We start from the raw sequence: 16417 nt of genomic DNA, 5'->3' as shown, positions 1-16417 counted from the left end.
CATCTCTTACGATACTGGGGATAAAGCAATCCAATGCGGTCGACATAATGACATTTTCAAATTCTGGCTCATGTGGAGAGCGAAAGTAAGACCGAATTTCAAAGAATCCTTTCGACGAAGCACAAGACTTTTTTGCATTAAATCTTTCCCCATTACATTTCTTTTGCTTTTGTTCTAGTATTCTTCAATATTGGCATAACACTTTTATGAAACACAATCAGATTTACCTAGCGTTGCCCGGGATTCAAATAAGATAATTAACAGGACGTAGAAAAGATATGAATCCCTTTAATCAACACACTTATTTTATTTAAACAAAAATATACATTCACAGCAAGAGTATTTAAAATAAAACACTAATAAATGTTTATCCTTTGTTTATCCTTTGCATCAGACATGAAGTCCGAATCGTTTATGTTTTAGGATGAGAGTCGATGATTATCCATTTTTTCAAAATCTGTTGGATTTACCCTACACGACATAATATACGCACAATCACGTTGACATACCGGTTCCCGCCAGATCACGGAAATTAAGCAACGATGAGCCTGGTCAGTAACAGATGGGTAACCATTTGGGAAGGCTAAGCGCTGTATGTACCGCGCCGTCGTAGAAATTTCCAGGTTGGTATCTGGGGGCACGTTTAACTCATGGAGGAAGGGGGAGCTGCACCCCGAATCAAGACGGAAAACAACGGAAACCTACCGTTTTTACGTGTCTTCTCAAGATTGCCATGACTCTACAATTTGGAGAGCCGTGGTCGCCGACGCTATTAAAACAGCAGGGCCACTGATGATGTGATGATGATGATACCTACACTAGACACTCTCACCAAAATACCACATTCACTCAATTGTTTAATCTTACCTAGATGATCCCTATTTAAAAAAAAATGGGTTTATATACAAAAAAGAGTGTTGTGAGGAATTTATATATATTTACAGATATTCAAAAAAGAAGGAAACAATGTAGGTTAGTGTTATATCGCCCACTATTTTCTGGGTGCTCCGAAAACAAGTAGGTCGGTCTCTAGATGGGAGTGGGGGCTTAGTGGGATGTTAAAATAAAAAAAATGATAAAATAAAACAGATCGGAGTGGAATATAGGAATGGATAAAGTCTCCCAAGATATTATACAACAGCTTAGGGATGATCAGGAGCAAAATAAATTTGGGGAGTGGAAAGCTTTAGAGGATCTCAAGTACAGAACATGGGTCAGGATTAATTTACTCCGCTAGTTAAGGGTCTATAAAATTTCAGGAGTGGGTTCCACAAAAACCAAGACAATGTGTGTCATGCCTATACAGGGGACCCGCACTCATATCCAACTTCTTAACGTATGTACAAACTAAGGTCGCGCACCCAACTCCTTCCTACTGAACTTCATGCGATGTAATCTCCTTCAATCGCATCAGATCTTTACAGTAAGCTTATGTTTAGTAGATGACCAAATCCCAATCGGGAGCAGATTCAATCAAATAGCTCGGCAAAAACAGGAAACCTACATCAATATTCTTGCTATGGCTACGAAAGCTATAAAACCATTCTTTACTCTCTATGTCATGCTGGGTCAATATTGTGGATGACTAATCTCTAATTTAGGATTATCGGATGCTTGGCATCGTTGACATACTCCCAGAGCGCCAACATTTGCGGCAAGTGAAAAAAAAAAACGTGATCGGCCGTTGTTTTTCGTTACCCTCGCAGCGCGGCCAGTAATGATCTGTTCTCATTCTATCTCTGTCAACTTGCCATCAGCATGTTCCAAATCAATCACCATATTAGAGAGTATTTCGAATTGTTGAGATAACTATGACTTGGAACCCAACTCTATCGAAAGCGAATCTTCTTTACCAACCATCCTAGTCGCTCCTAAAGCAGATCCGAAGTGGTACCCTCCACTAGATCCTGATAGTGTCTTCTGGGTCATACAAAAGCTCTGGTCCACGGTTGCGTTTTAAAAGCGGTTCGTCATTTAGTGTAGAAATCCCCCCCTCTCGGTTTGCAACGAGATTCAACCAAAGGGTCGGGTATGAAGATGGAAAAGGCTCTTCCCCATACGAGCCCAAAGAACATCTGTCAAAGAGCGACCTAGAAAGGCCAATATTTGGGCATGTCTATGACTTGTCAGAATATGCATTCCCAAGCCTCCCTCAGTAGGACGTTGAGGGCAGACCTATCTATAGACATACGGTTTCTCCCTCTTCAAAAGCAGCGAGAAGAGCAAGCGCCGGTTTCATACACTTGCTCTTCTTAAACCAATATAGGCGACATCCTCAACTAGAATTTATAGAACCGATCATTTTTATGTTTTATTTTATCATTTTTTTATTTTAACATCCCACTAAGCCCCCACTCCCATCTAGAGACCGACCTTCTTGTTTTCGGAGCACCCAGAAAATAGTGGGCGATATAACACTAACCTACATCAACTCCTGGAGACTTCTAGCTCACTTGTTTCAACGCAGTAATGATCTCTACCTAGTCATCAATATCTGCTGAATGAACTCTTGGCAAGCTTTTAAGGAAACCGAGCGTTCCCAGGGACCTTAGTTGGAAAACCTTTAGCAGTCACGAATAAAATAAAGATTTCTTTTCTCTCGCGAATCAATGTTCCTGCTAAGCGATTTGGCCGCACACTGATAAAACAGCTTGCAGGCCGCATCGATTCCACCTGTCTAAGGAACTTCTTTATCCCATTTTGGAATAATGTTTGTTTAGCAGCGAGAACCAAGGAAACATCGAAGAAAGACACCTTCTCTTTTTCGCTCTCCTGCCCCAGTCCACTGGACTCCCAAGCATTGGTTTCACTGAAATAACTGCTGACTGGTCTTTGTCAGCTTAAAGAATATTCATCTTTTTCTTTTTCTTTGCTCAGATACCGTACAACTTTCTGCCACTGAAATAACCCCAGAATAACACTTTCGTTCTTGTTTTAAAAGAGGTTTTGTCTACGTTTTCGTTTATTATTTTAGTGAACCTCGCATCTCGCAAATAGATTCTGTTCATGCGCGTGCGTTTATTTCCGACCCTCATGTATAACCAAGAAAGCACATATAAGAGAAATCCCTACCATGCGCGTCGCTAGGTGTGTCAAAATTTTTGTAAATTTTTGACACCCCTAACACAAAACTGTGAATAAAATATACAAAACTCTTAATTTCTATTTTTTTTTTAAGTGGGTTATTTAATTTCTTTATAGAATATACTTCCAAAATAAACTATTAAAGTTTTTTTAAAAAGTAATAGAAATATTTTTTTATTTTTTAAAAAAAGTGTTTACAAAGTGCACGCGCGCGCTCGTGCAGCCATTTTTTTCTACGTAATGAAATGAATTGAATTTTACAAGTTAAATTTTTTTCAATTTTTTTCAATTTAAAAATCTATCAAAATTTTTCTATTGGTTCAATTTTTTTTTTTTTAAGATATTTTCAGGTTTAATGTGAAATTTTATGCTCTTTCCAATAAACCGAATATGATATTTTAGACAAACGTTTTTTTTTTAATTCACCCCACTCCCATTTCGAAATGTCTATTAAAAAGTAATTAATTTTCTCACCTAAGGTTTATATATCACAAATTGATGATAAAAGATCAATAAATAAAATGATTTAATTTAAAACCAAAACAAAAGAATAGTTATGTGAAAATTTACCTGTAAAGTCAAAAGTTTAAAACTTAAAAAAAAAAAGAACACGTTGATTTTTTTAAGTTAAACCTCACATTTTAAAAATATTGTCCTGTAAAAATTGGACACCTACATTAATTTTTTCTATTTCATTTAATGTTGTTGTTTTTTTTTTTTTTTAGATTTTTGAAAAAAAAAATATTGCATAAAAATAAAAGAAGAAATAAAATATTTTAAATCAAAAACTCATGCAATTCTTTAAGAGAATAAAAAAAATGGAAAATTTGTCGGCGGATTTTTTTTTAAGTAAACTTTGATGAGTGAAATGTGATCATTTTTCAAATACGGTGACCCATAATTGACTAATTTGATTGTTAACAGTAACCACATGTCAAAGGGGAGATAAGACAGATATCAACACTACAAGTATTTGTTTCTTTATATAGTTACTACCAGGAAATATATTTGGTTTAATGTGTTGTTTTTACGTTTTTGAAATAATTATTGTCATCTGGAAGAAAGGGAGGCAACTCCGCTCTGTGACCACATGTTATTAGATTTGAAAATCTCAGTCTTTTCGGATGCTTGCTTAAAAAAACTTATTTTATTTAAAAAGTGAACGGAATATAAAATATAAATATGGACAAATTCTTATAAATGAAGAATGGAAGCACCCATTGATTAGTATTTTTTTATAGGTAAGTAATTTTTTGGAATTAATATATATTTATTATAATGGAAGTAAGTTAAAATTCGTTGAATTTCTTGAAATCTCAAAAAAAATATTGCATATTTTTTATTAAACCTTTTATTATTTTAAAATTTGGTCTTCGCTCCTTTTATTGAAAAAAAAAAGGGCTTAAATTACATTTTTCAAGTAGTTATAAGCTTCGAAAGATAGTGAGTCTAATTATTCAGATTTTTATCACTTATTTTTAATGGCTACATGTGACTTATTTTTTAATGCGACATGTGTTTTTGCGTTATTTTTTTATTGTCTTTATTTTCGTTGCCAGCGATTCGTTTATTTTAATTTTAATTTATTTTAATGAAAAGTGTTTGATTAAAAAAAATCTTATTTTTATTCCTTATATAAATTCCTGTTAGCTTGTTTTTATTAATATAAATATTCGATTTTTTTTTCTAATCAACAAATTTTCTATTTACAGGGAGAGAAAGGATTCGGTGTTCACATCGACCGGATGTTTGAATTGGGAGAGTAAAGTATCTTTTTTTATTTTTTAGACTTTTTCTTATTTACTGGTATTTACAACAAACAAGGCGAGACGTAGAGGGTTACTGTGAATTAATAGCCAGATTTACAGGACGTCTTAACTGAGGAGTCGTTAAACGAAATGTTTATTCACATTTAAATTTCTCAATATTGATATAGTCGAGAAAAAAGTAGCAAAGATGAAGTTACAAACGCAAGCTGTTCTGGTAGAGAAGATAATTGAGTAGAAAGCTTTCCATATTCAGAGATGTCTACCATGAATTGGTATGATTTTGCTATTTACCAGTTGAATGAACTCGAATACAGTTCGATGAAACTAATTCAGTTGAAGCACTTAGCCGTATCGACAAAGCGCAATCTTAATTTTCTTTTTTGTTTCGTTTCTTTTTTTCTTTTATTTGATTCCCGCTTTCTTTCTTTTCCTTTCATTTTTTTCTTTTTCTTTTTTCTTTTTTTTTCTTTATTCTTCCTTTTTTCTTTGTTTATTTCTTTTTTCTTACTTGTTTCTTTCCTTTCTTTGTTGTTATTTTCCCCCCTCTTTTCTCTTTTTCTATTTTTTTTTTGTTGTTGTTCCGATTTCTTTTTTCTTTCTTAATCTTTATTTTTCCTTTCTTTTACGTTTTTCTCTTTCTTTTTATGTTATTATTGTTTTAATTTTTCTTTGTTTTCCGTTTCTTTTCTCTAGGTACGTGCAAAGTGAATGCCGATGCTCAAAATTTCGGCCCCTCCTTTTACAACAAATTAAATCCACCAAAAAATCAGGAAATTAACCAATTTTAATGAAATCTTCAGTATTTATCAAGTAATGTTTTCTAATTACATTTTCATCCCAAACAAGGCATATTGTCACTTTGATATAGGGACCTACTATCAGGGACATAAGCTACAGGGGTTGTCGGTTCATGTTACACTTGAACTTCTGCATGTCAGTACAGTTGGGGAAGCAGGGATCCGGAAGGGAATTCCAAAGTCTAACGGTTCTGGGGAAGAAACTACTGAAGTAGAAGGATTTTTATTTAAATCCGAGTGAGAATGTATACTTTTTTTTAAACAAAAAACACCTTTGCTAAAATTATGGTTTTTGGTGGTAAAAAAAAATGAAGGAATTTATTTTGGCTTTTTTTTTATGAAAATAAAGCATCGTAAACTATAACAATTTAAAAAAATAATTTTTACAGGGATATAAAGAAAAAGGGACCTAAAGTCCGTATTGACGAAATCGATATAACTCGAAAAAAAAAATTCTCGCATTACCGATATTATCATTGAATTAAACATTGGTTATTTAATACTTTCCCGCAAAAAAAAAAATTAATTGCAAAAAGTATTTCTTATTTTTTTACGGTTACATTTTTAACGTAATCTTTATGTGTAAGATTCTAATATTTTCATTGCATGCATGAACGTATAATCATCAGCGTAAGATAATTTTCATATAATCTCGGAAAATAAAGTTTAAAAAAATTAAATTGAAAAACAGCAACATACAAAAATAATAAAATTAAAAAATGGTAAAAATTATACAAACGGTAAGTACGGATACACAGTCTCGAATAGAAAAGGAAACCTGTTGACTTTGCCCCCTCCACCTCTTTCCCCACCTTTCCCCTCCAACTATCCGATGTCATTTTCAGATACGTTTCAGATTGTGTAAGTCAACTTTAAATTTTCCGTAAACATTCCGATAAATTAAAACGTAAGTTTGAATTTTTTTAAGTGCGTAATTTTCCAATAATTATAAATTGTTTCCTTTCCACTTTGAATTCTATATAGATATTAATAAATAATGATCTTAACTTTTTTTTTCAATTAATAAATTGTCAGTATAATTAATGAATTTAATTAAGTTACTTAAATCAACATTTATGCCGTTTGTCTACTTTCAAGTTTAAATTTTATTAATAATTGTTTGAACTTTTGAAATGAATTTTTATTAATTTTTAAGTGAAAGGAGGGGTTTGCGATTGTAAAAGAAACGATTGCTCGATATGTCATTCATTTTTGTTTCCTTTATCTTTTTTATTCTTTCTCTTTCTTTTTCGTATTTCTTTCATTTTTGTATGCCGTTATAATTCTTAATTTTTTCTTTATATTGCTTTTTTGTTTCGTTTTTATTCTTTTTCCTTCTTTTCCTTTTTCCTGTTTATTTCCTTTTCTTCCTTCCTTTTGCTTCTTTCTCTGTTTTTCTTTTATATCTTTTTGTTTCATGTTTGTTTACTTTTTGTTTATTTTTCTTTTTTCCTTTTGTTTTTTCTTTTATTCTTTTTTCTTTTATTTTTGTTTTGCTTTCTTTTTTTCATTTTTTTTATTTTTCTTGTTTCTTTTATTTTTATTTAATCTTTCTTTTTCCTTTCTTTAATTTTTTAAATCCTTGTTTCTTTTTCTTTCTCTTTATTTTTCTTTCGTTTTCTTTTTATGTGTTTTCCTTTTTATTAATTTTTATCTTTTTTCTTTTTTCTCTTTCTCGTTTTTTTCTTGTTTCTTCTGTTCTTCATCACCACAGATTGCTCGTCATCTTCTTCATCCACAGAAACAGCTGTTTCTTTCGCGAACAAGTTATAAGTTGATGCTCAGTCGATGCTGACATATTTCACTAGTAATGGTAATAGTCGTCATCGCCGTGGTGTTTGCCTTCTTCTCTGCTTGTGAGGCTCGCAGGGATACCTCTATCGGACAGCTGTAATAATGGATGATGGATAATCATACAAGAAAAAACGGCAACAGCATCTTGCTCAATATTTTTGACATTTTGGTTAGGATTAACAAAGTTAGAATGCCAAAAAACTGCGACTGGACACAATCAGCTTATCTACAAAAGAGAAAGATATTCTTCCTTATATGTCATTCCGAACTTCTGTACATGGCCAAACTTCCCGGTATATCTCGTTCTAATGGAGTTCTCTATTGTATTACATACTTTTAAAATTGATGTCGAAATTTTCAAATCAAACACAACCAGATTTGAATATTATTAAGCATTCTTTTTTTTTTTTTTTTAATTTAAAATATATTCTTCAATTTTATTCCAGATATCTCCGAAGTTTAATCAAAGGGCGAGAAGGATTCAAATTTGTTTTGGAAAAGGTAATTAAATATTCAGATTTTACTAAATTTACCACAAATAATCAGAATAATCAGAATAATCAAAATAATCAGAATAATCAAAATAATCAGAATAATCAAAATAATCAGAATAATCAAAATAATCAAAATAATCAGAATAATCAAAATAATCAGAATAATCAAAATAATCAAAATAATCAGAATAATCAAAATAATTAAAATAATCAAAATAATCAAAATAATCAGAATAATCAAAATAATCAGAATAATCAAAATAATCAGAATAATCAGAATAATCAAAATAATCAAAATAATCAAAATAATCAAAATAATCAGAATAATCAAAATAATCAAAATAATCAAAATAATCAAAATAATCAGAATAATCAAAATAATCAGAATAATCAAAATAATCAGAATAATCAGAATAATCAAAATAATCAAAATAATTAGAATAATCAAAATAATCAGAATAATCAAAATAATCAGAATAATCAAAATAATCAGAATAATCAAAATAATCAAAATAATCAGAATAATAAAAAATAATCAGAATAATCAAAATAATCAGAATAGAAATAATCAGAATAATCAAAATAATCAAAATAATCAAAATAATCAAAACAATCAAAATAATCAAAATAATCAAAATAATCAGAATAATCAGAATAATTAGTACAGTGTTAATCCCCTTATTGTTTCCAATTTCTCTTAGTCCCTTTTCATGGTCATGTCGAACTATTTCTCAAGATCAAAGTGCAGTATCTGTTCTTCAGATGTGTCACTTCCATTTCTTGTTTTCTTTCGGTGGAGGAGCAGTCCTTCACGACTGAGACATTTTTTTTTATTTTTGCACCTTTTCTCCATGTTAAAAAACGACCCTGGAGTCTAACTCTGTCCCGTGGGGAGGCATTGTAAATAGGTACAATTATTAGTATTTACAGTACTTTTTCCGTGGTCCATGTTCTCTTTATTTCTTATTCACTAGAAGTTCTGACACGATTCATTACCAGTAATTGCTTGTTGCCCCCCCCCCAAAAAAAACGTATAACAACAACTGATATTCCCTGGATTTCGAGTTTATAGCTCATGTGTATTAAGCTCTGCATTCAAAAGTCTTCCCTAATAATTCATCCGTTTTCACTATTGCTATCCATTGTATCTTCTGAGACATCCCCCCAATTCCAAAATCTACAACTTTGTTTTCAAAGTTTTTCGGGATTGTTCCTAATACTCGTACGATTATTCGTGTTATCTTGACTTTCTTCATCTTCCATATGCTTTTAAAGTTCTCTGGCCCCCCTCCTTGATAATCACTGCGATCTGCTGGAACGGCGAAATATACGATCTGGCATGACTTCTCCTTCTTGTTAACTATTATTACATCGGGTCTCTTTGCTTGGATGAATGTATTGGTTTGTAAGCTCATATCTCATAGGATTTTATGGTTTCCGCTTTTAAGTACTGTTACCGATTTGTGCTTATACCATTTGTCCAGATGTCAAATATGCCATTGCTTGCATAATCCTCAGTGTACTACTTTCCCCACTTGATTGTGTCTATTCTTGTTTTCTTTTTAGGCTAGCTTGCTGCGTAGTGGTAAATTTGTTTTCTTAATTGTGCTGTTAAGATTTTCCACATAATTGGTCAGCAGTCTATGGACTTGTAATTGCAGGAAGGGTTGGTTCCCTTTTCGGTGTCTTTTTTATTATTGTGGTTCTACCTCTGGTCATTCATTCTGAAACGTCTTCTTCGTGGATACTCTTTTTCACGTTTTGAATTAGTCTTTCGTGTAGTGCAGTTTTTTTGGGGTTTTTTTTAATCAGTATGTGTGTATTATTATTATCATCATCAGTATAAGTCTGCTGAGATGATTATTGCTGCAAGAAATTCTGCGACGTATGATGTTTCTGTTCGCACAGTTTGCAAATCAGATTTAATCAACTTTGATGCTGACGATTTCTTAGTTTTAATAAATTGGACAACCATGAATCAGAGAGGCGGTAGCACTCTCTATATAGGGATGGACTGTACACGCCTATATACGCCTACAAAACAAAACTATCCAAATCTCAACTAAAATCAACTTATAAGTTTCAAAAAGCACATACTCTTACAGAGAAGCGTCTTACGAATCCAGCGAGTGTCAGAACGTAGGTTACAATGTCAAAAGAGAGCAAAAAAAAAAAGGGTACAAAAATGGCCAATCGTTCTTCTTCTTTCTTCTTCTTCTTTCTTCTTTCTTTTGAGACGATGTATCTCGGTGTACGAACGGTCTCTGACAACAGTTCAAGCATCAATTGACTGCTCTTTACACGGAGAAGTGCAGTGACCCATCGCTTTTTAGCTAACTCCATAATTAAATAAGATTACGTGTAATAACAAGTTTTAAACACTATATACCCAATGTAGACAGACCACTTCGAACACGGAACTTCTCTCAAAAGGGACAGCTCCAAATAATACACCGGATGCTCACAGACGTTCCAGTTTGCCAGTGGCCTATATTTCTTGGACGCTGAATATTTGAGGTGAACGTTAAGGTTTTTTCTTTAAACAGTAACCCACCAGCGTTAATGAAACCACGAAATCTTTATCTCAGTTGATCAAAATTGTTATAAGAGTAACCTATCAGCAAGTACGACGTCAAAAAACAATGTTATAAAAACAAATAATTCTTCAGATTTTGGACTGTAAAATATGTACAAAATGTCAATGCTGTGACCAGGATTCGAACCTAGGTTAGCACGGCCACAACGTGGGGTCCTAACCTCTAGACGATCACGGCTAACACTGACGTCTGTCGCTCTTGGCAGAAAGACACATGACTACTGTCAAACTATTGAAAAATAAGGAGGAAACTTGAAATTCTCACGCATGCGCAAAAATACACTATAGCAACCATTGTTAAATGCAGCTGAATCTCTTCGCTCGCTAAGAAAAGTAGATGAGACCAGTTCTTCTAAGAACTCACCAAACGCCAAAGGAAATAAGTTAAATTAACCGCAAAAGAAACTGCAAGAAAGTCATCTTCTAAGAACTCACTGGAAGCTGACCAAAAAGAATCAAAATCCAAGCCCTAGCCACAAAAATAACTAGATATTGTGGCTACTATACACAATCTACTAATAAAAACAAGTAAGTTTTCTAAAATAAACTACAATAAATTAACCAAGTAACCTCACACTGTCACTGATTAGGACTTCATATAAAGATAACAACTACACTATTGGTGTATATACCGTTCCACACTTTAACTATTAGTGACGGGGCAGTATCTCAATTCTACGAGAGTTGTCTTGCTATAAGATAAGTGATATTATAGTAAGATACACATAAGTGTTATATGTTTACATTTAATAAAAAATGCCAAAGTCAGCACGTAGTAAAAAAGCTCAGAAATATAGACTATGAAAAAAAACAAAGTCAAGGTATTATCTGAGCAAAAAGAATACTATCAGAAAAATGCTGAAATAATAAAAATTAAGTATCATGCAAATCCTGAGGCAAAGAAGGCTGCCTCACGTGCTGACTCAAAAGCACGGTATAACAGGGATCCCAAGGGGAAAAAAACTGCCTCACGTGCTCTTTATAACAAAGAACCAGAAAAAAAGAAGGCTGCCTCACGTGCTGACTCAAAAGCACGGTATAACAGGGATTCTGAGGAGAAAAAAGCTGCCTCACGTGCTCTTTATAACAAAGAACCAGAAAAAAAGAAGGCTGCCTCACGTGCTCTTTATAACAAAGTACCAGAAAAAAGAAGGCTGCCTCACGTGCTGACTCAAAAGCACGGTATAACAGGGATTCCGAGGGGAAAAAAGCTGCCTCACGTGCAACAGCCGCTTACCATTGATTTCTCACTGGCAGCGGCATTATTATTATTATTATTATTATTATTATTATTATTATTATTATTATTATTCACGTTCACCACTAACAAGGCACATTGCCACTTAGGCGCAAGGGGCTACTGTTTGGGATTATACCTAGGAAAGGTAAACAACATGTTGGTTTATGTTACATTTAAACTTCTGCATATCAGTACAGTCAGGGAAGTAGGTAGCAGGAAGGGAAATCAAGTTTAGCTGTTTCAGGGAAAAAATGTTAGAGTATAAAGCGTTCTAGTATTTAGGGACCTCAATAGCGAAGGGGTGTGATTTTGTCGCCAAGCGTCGAGGGGAGGCAGAAGTGCAACAAGTTCATCAGAGCACATTCCATTAAAATATTTGTAAAACAGACACAGAGATGTAACATTGTGGCGATGGGATATGGGTTGAAAAAATGAGACTTATTAGGTTGAAGACTCGTTTTTGGACCCTATCCAAGAGGGAGAGGCTAGTGGTAGATGCACCAGTCCAGATATGGCAACAATACTCCATGCATAGGCGAATGGTGGTTTATTTTAATATTATTACTATTATTATTATTAATAATATAATTAATATTAAATAAATGTGTCGTCTCAGTTGTGCTGTTAAGATTTTCCACATTGCCAGTTAGCAGGTTATGTGCCCGTAATTATGGAAGAGGAGTCCCTTTTCAGTATTCTTTTTATATTAGTGTAGTTCTACCTCCAGTTATCCATTCGGGAACGTCTACATCGTAGAAACCATTTCTTACAACTGTTGAACCATTATTTTTCAGATAAAAGAATCATTTTGTTATTTTAGGTTTTACAGTAATTATTTGTTCTTTCAGAATATTTTACAAAATTTTCTTAAATACATATTTACTCTTTTATGCATTTTATTTGACAGAAATAATTTGTTTTTACAAATGGATGTTCTTGACTTGTGCACTATTCGTTCTATTTCCTCTTTTTTCTTTTTTTTTTTTTTTTTTTTTTTTTTTGCAGGGTGAATGCACAAATGTTTGTTTCTGGTATGTCCCGCCGAGACTGAGGGATATGCCTGATGGTCACGAGAAAAATTCCGAACTACACAAGGTAAATCAAGAGTTAATAATTCGGTACCGTATCCATGAAAAAAGGAACCACAGAAAAAAAAACAATAAGACGATTAGTGTAGACATGTTTGTCTGCCGTCATTGTGTAATATTGTGCGTTTACGAGTTATAATAGTTCTTGTTCCACGTACCGCATTCATCCGGCTTGTGGTGAGGGAGAGAGTTTTAGTGGCGTGCTTTCATATACCAAATCTGTATTTAAAAAAAATGAAGACTCCTAGAAAATGATGCATTTGTTTTTTTTTCTATAATAAGTATAGAATATCGTAACGACTTTTTTTATAACAAAATTGACACTACTCAAAATTAAAACCATTCAAATTTGACATCATTCAAAATTGACACCGTTCGAAATGGACACTACTCAAAATTGACACCATTAAAAATGAACACCATAATTAACCAATCGGCTGAATTTGTGCGTTAATATCCAGTTTGTCTTTTCATCTGTAGAAGTAAAAACAATACAATATGAATGACGAATTTATAACAAGTTTGTTAAGAATCAAAACAAAGAGTTAGTGGTGATTGGATGTCTTTTCTCGTATTGGATGCATTTGATTAGTCTTTGTATTTACTCCCCTCCCACTACAGGAAGGTGTGGCTCAAGGCCGGAAGATAAGAAAAATAATCTAACTCAGAAGATGTAGTGAAGTTGTGTGTTCACAAACAATGATATTTTCTTGTATTGTGTATTCTCTTGTATTGTGTGCCGCATCCTTCGGGCCGGTGGTCAAGGGAGAGTTTTAATGATGTGCTCTCGTGTGCAAATCTGTAACAAAAAAAAAATAAATAAATAAAAATACAGACGACTGAAAGGTTAGTAACTGATGCATTTTTTATGCAATAAACATCAAATATCGTAACGACTTTTTTTATATGCGAAGGTGTATATTTTCTGCGCTTCTGATTGGTTAAAAAATGTTAATATTACGATCTTATCCAATCAAGAGTCTATATTTTTATACAAAATGTGTTTGCTTCTGCATGCAGCGACGCTGCTGATTTAACAACGTCAGCGATTATGGCTCTCCCAATTGTAGAGCAATGGTAATCCCGGGAAGGCATTCCCGTTGCTTTCCGTCTTGATTCGGAAATGTATGTGAGTTAAACGCGTCTCCAGATATCAACCTGGAAATTTCCACGACTTGACGCGGTACATACAACGCCTAGTCTTTCCAAATGGTCACCCATCTGATACTGGCCAAGCTCATCGTTGCTTTACTTCAGTGATCTGGCGAGAACAAGTGTGTCAACGTGATTGTGCCGTATTTCTGCTTCTACATATCTAAAAATTAACATAAATTGAGTGATGTTTCATTATTATAGGTATTATAATGACTTGTTTAGAGCACTATGAAATCATAAGTCCAAAGATCTAATAGAATACTCCTGTTTGAGTTTGAGGATCATGTTTTACAATAGCAGATGATATAAGAAATAGTCTGAAGATATCAGTGCTACTTAATAAGGATTTTTGAAATCGCATAGGTATGAATTGTGCAAGGCGAAACGAATGTACGTCAAACTACGTCGGCAGTTCGAACGAAAGAGATCGAGATAGGTAGAGAATATGAGTAGGAAGAAGAATGCGAAACAGGAAGTAGAGACGCCACCTGTCGCACAAACCGGAAGTCACAAGAGCAAATAACTGTTGCGTTATTGATGAATGTTCGTATATCAGTCTGAAAAGCCCGATAATATCGACCGCAATGTTACATAAATAACACTGAAGATGAAACCAATAGTCCAATCAAATCAAGTAATACGAAAATGAAGTTTGATTTTTTCTGTTTAACGTAAATACTATTTAATAACGAAACACAAAACTGATTTGTGATAAGTGATTCGTTGTATACGATTAATTGAAAACAAGTAAATGGGGTAGTGTGGATCCTGGCTTGGACAGGTGTTGTGGACCGGTAAGTTTCCGGAAGAAAGACACAACTCAGTATTAAGTGGAAACGAAAAGCAGTGTGATTATAAGTCATTCCGACAGTCAATTGTGCATAATTTGTACTTATTGAATTTATAATTCATTGAGAAACATATTTTTCCAATCTTTACAGTAAACGAAAGAGTTCATTGTTATCCATAAGGTGTACACCACAACAATAGGATATATACACGATGTTTGCGTCTTAAAACGTACCAAGACCCAACCTGACTGTTATATTGTCTTTAATATTGAAAATGGATACAATATAAATGATGCATGAAAGAAGAAAGCATTGTTAATGAACACGACATATTTATATACATACTAGCAGACCGCCCGGCGTTGCTTGGTTGTAAAATGCGCTTAAATCTAATATTTTAATTTATGCAGATTTTGTATTTATTATTATAGAGTCAATTCTTTATTAAGTATTATAGTGTACTAAATAGATAGTATTAATTTTAAAAGTAAAAAAATAGGACTTGGATGCCATCAGCTAGAATTGAAACCAAAAAATTTAGCGCTCCTATCTTAGTTGTTACAATTTGAGCTGTCGTCAGATGGACAAGAAATAGTTTAAAATAGACAGACTTTAACGTATAAAGGTATATTTGCGCATGCGTAGAAGAACACTTTAAGTCAACTCTGAAACTAAACCAAAGGGGAGGGAGGCCTCTCCAGTCTTGGACGATAACCTTCCTAGAGCTGGTGACTCAAACAAATTACCGGTCTGCAAACCTAAATTGCTTATGGAGTAGATAGGCTCTGCTATCGCCCGGCTTCCATACTCCTTCTTTGCCTATTAGTCAGGCGCAGAGACACTATCACAAGTGAATCGACAAAACACTTAGTGGTAGATCTTGTTTCTTGTCTAGGGTATTGAATGCCGTTCCCCCACTCCCGACACATCCCACTCCTCATAACTGGGCACTTGGAAGTGCTTGAGTACCACGCATGCCTGTGCAATTAGATTGGGGTGATCTTCTTCTCATGGGCTGAGGGTACCGGATTGACAGTTACTGGCTGCTGTTTCCGACTGGTAGTACAGACGCCCTAACTCTTTGGTAGCGCTTAGAGCGGCTGCTCCATCAACAGTTGTATAATATCGGGATGTTTGTAGTGCCATGTCACGCATGGAAAGGGACCCTGCACTCATCCCCGATGGGCTTTCCCGAGGCCACATGCCTAGTTGAAGAAAGGTCAGCTAATGGTCTGCTTGTGTTGCATGTCTGATATCCTGCATAACCTCTTGTTCAGCTCCCCCTCACCTAACTGAAACTCTTTAAAAACATGATGACAGTACAATAAAAAAAAATAAGCTTAAACCAGGCCTAGGGACAAACAAATCCAACCAGCCTCCTCCCTTGAGGCTTGCATTCACTAACATCCGTGGGCTTAGAACTAATTTAGCTGATGTTGAAGCATTTCTCCTAACAAATGCCCCGGATATCTTAGCACTAAGCGAGACTAACCTACACTCCTCCATCCCCTCTAACTACTTTAACATGCCTGGCTATCTCCCACTCTGCCGTAAGGACTCTGACAGACATATGCACGGACTTGGAGTCTACATTCGTAACACCCTCCCC

The 16417-nt window shown here is 34.1% G+C and overlaps 1 protein-coding gene across 2 annotated transcripts in view; it reads left to right on the top strand.

The window, feature by feature from the left end:
- LOC145284925 (glutamate decarboxylase 1-like) overlaps positions 1-16417 on the top strand; it is a 287476-nt gene that overhangs the window by 196770 nt on the left and 74289 nt on the right. For both annotated transcript variants that reach the window (XM_080134020.1, XM_080134019.1), the window contains exons 10-13: positions 1-85; positions 4797-4846; positions 7891-7945; positions 12780-12869. The exon at positions 1-85 is cut by the window's left edge and continues 65 nt beyond it. In XM_080134020.1, the coding sequence (XP_079990146.1) occupies positions 1-85; positions 4797-4846; positions 7891-7945; positions 12780-12869 (280 nt within the window). The remainder of the gene's footprint in view (positions 86-4796; positions 4847-7890; positions 7946-12779; positions 12870-16417) is intronic.

This window comes from Euprymna scolopes, chromosome 9, assembly GCF_053919585.1.
Source record: "Euprymna scolopes isolate OS-2025 chromosome 9, ASM5391958v1, whole genome shotgun sequence".
NCBI lineage: Eukaryota > Metazoa > Mollusca > Cephalopoda > Sepiida > Sepiolidae > Euprymna > Euprymna scolopes.
Note: the sequence above shows the minus strand (reverse complement) of the source record. Positions and strands in the feature narration are given on the sequence as shown.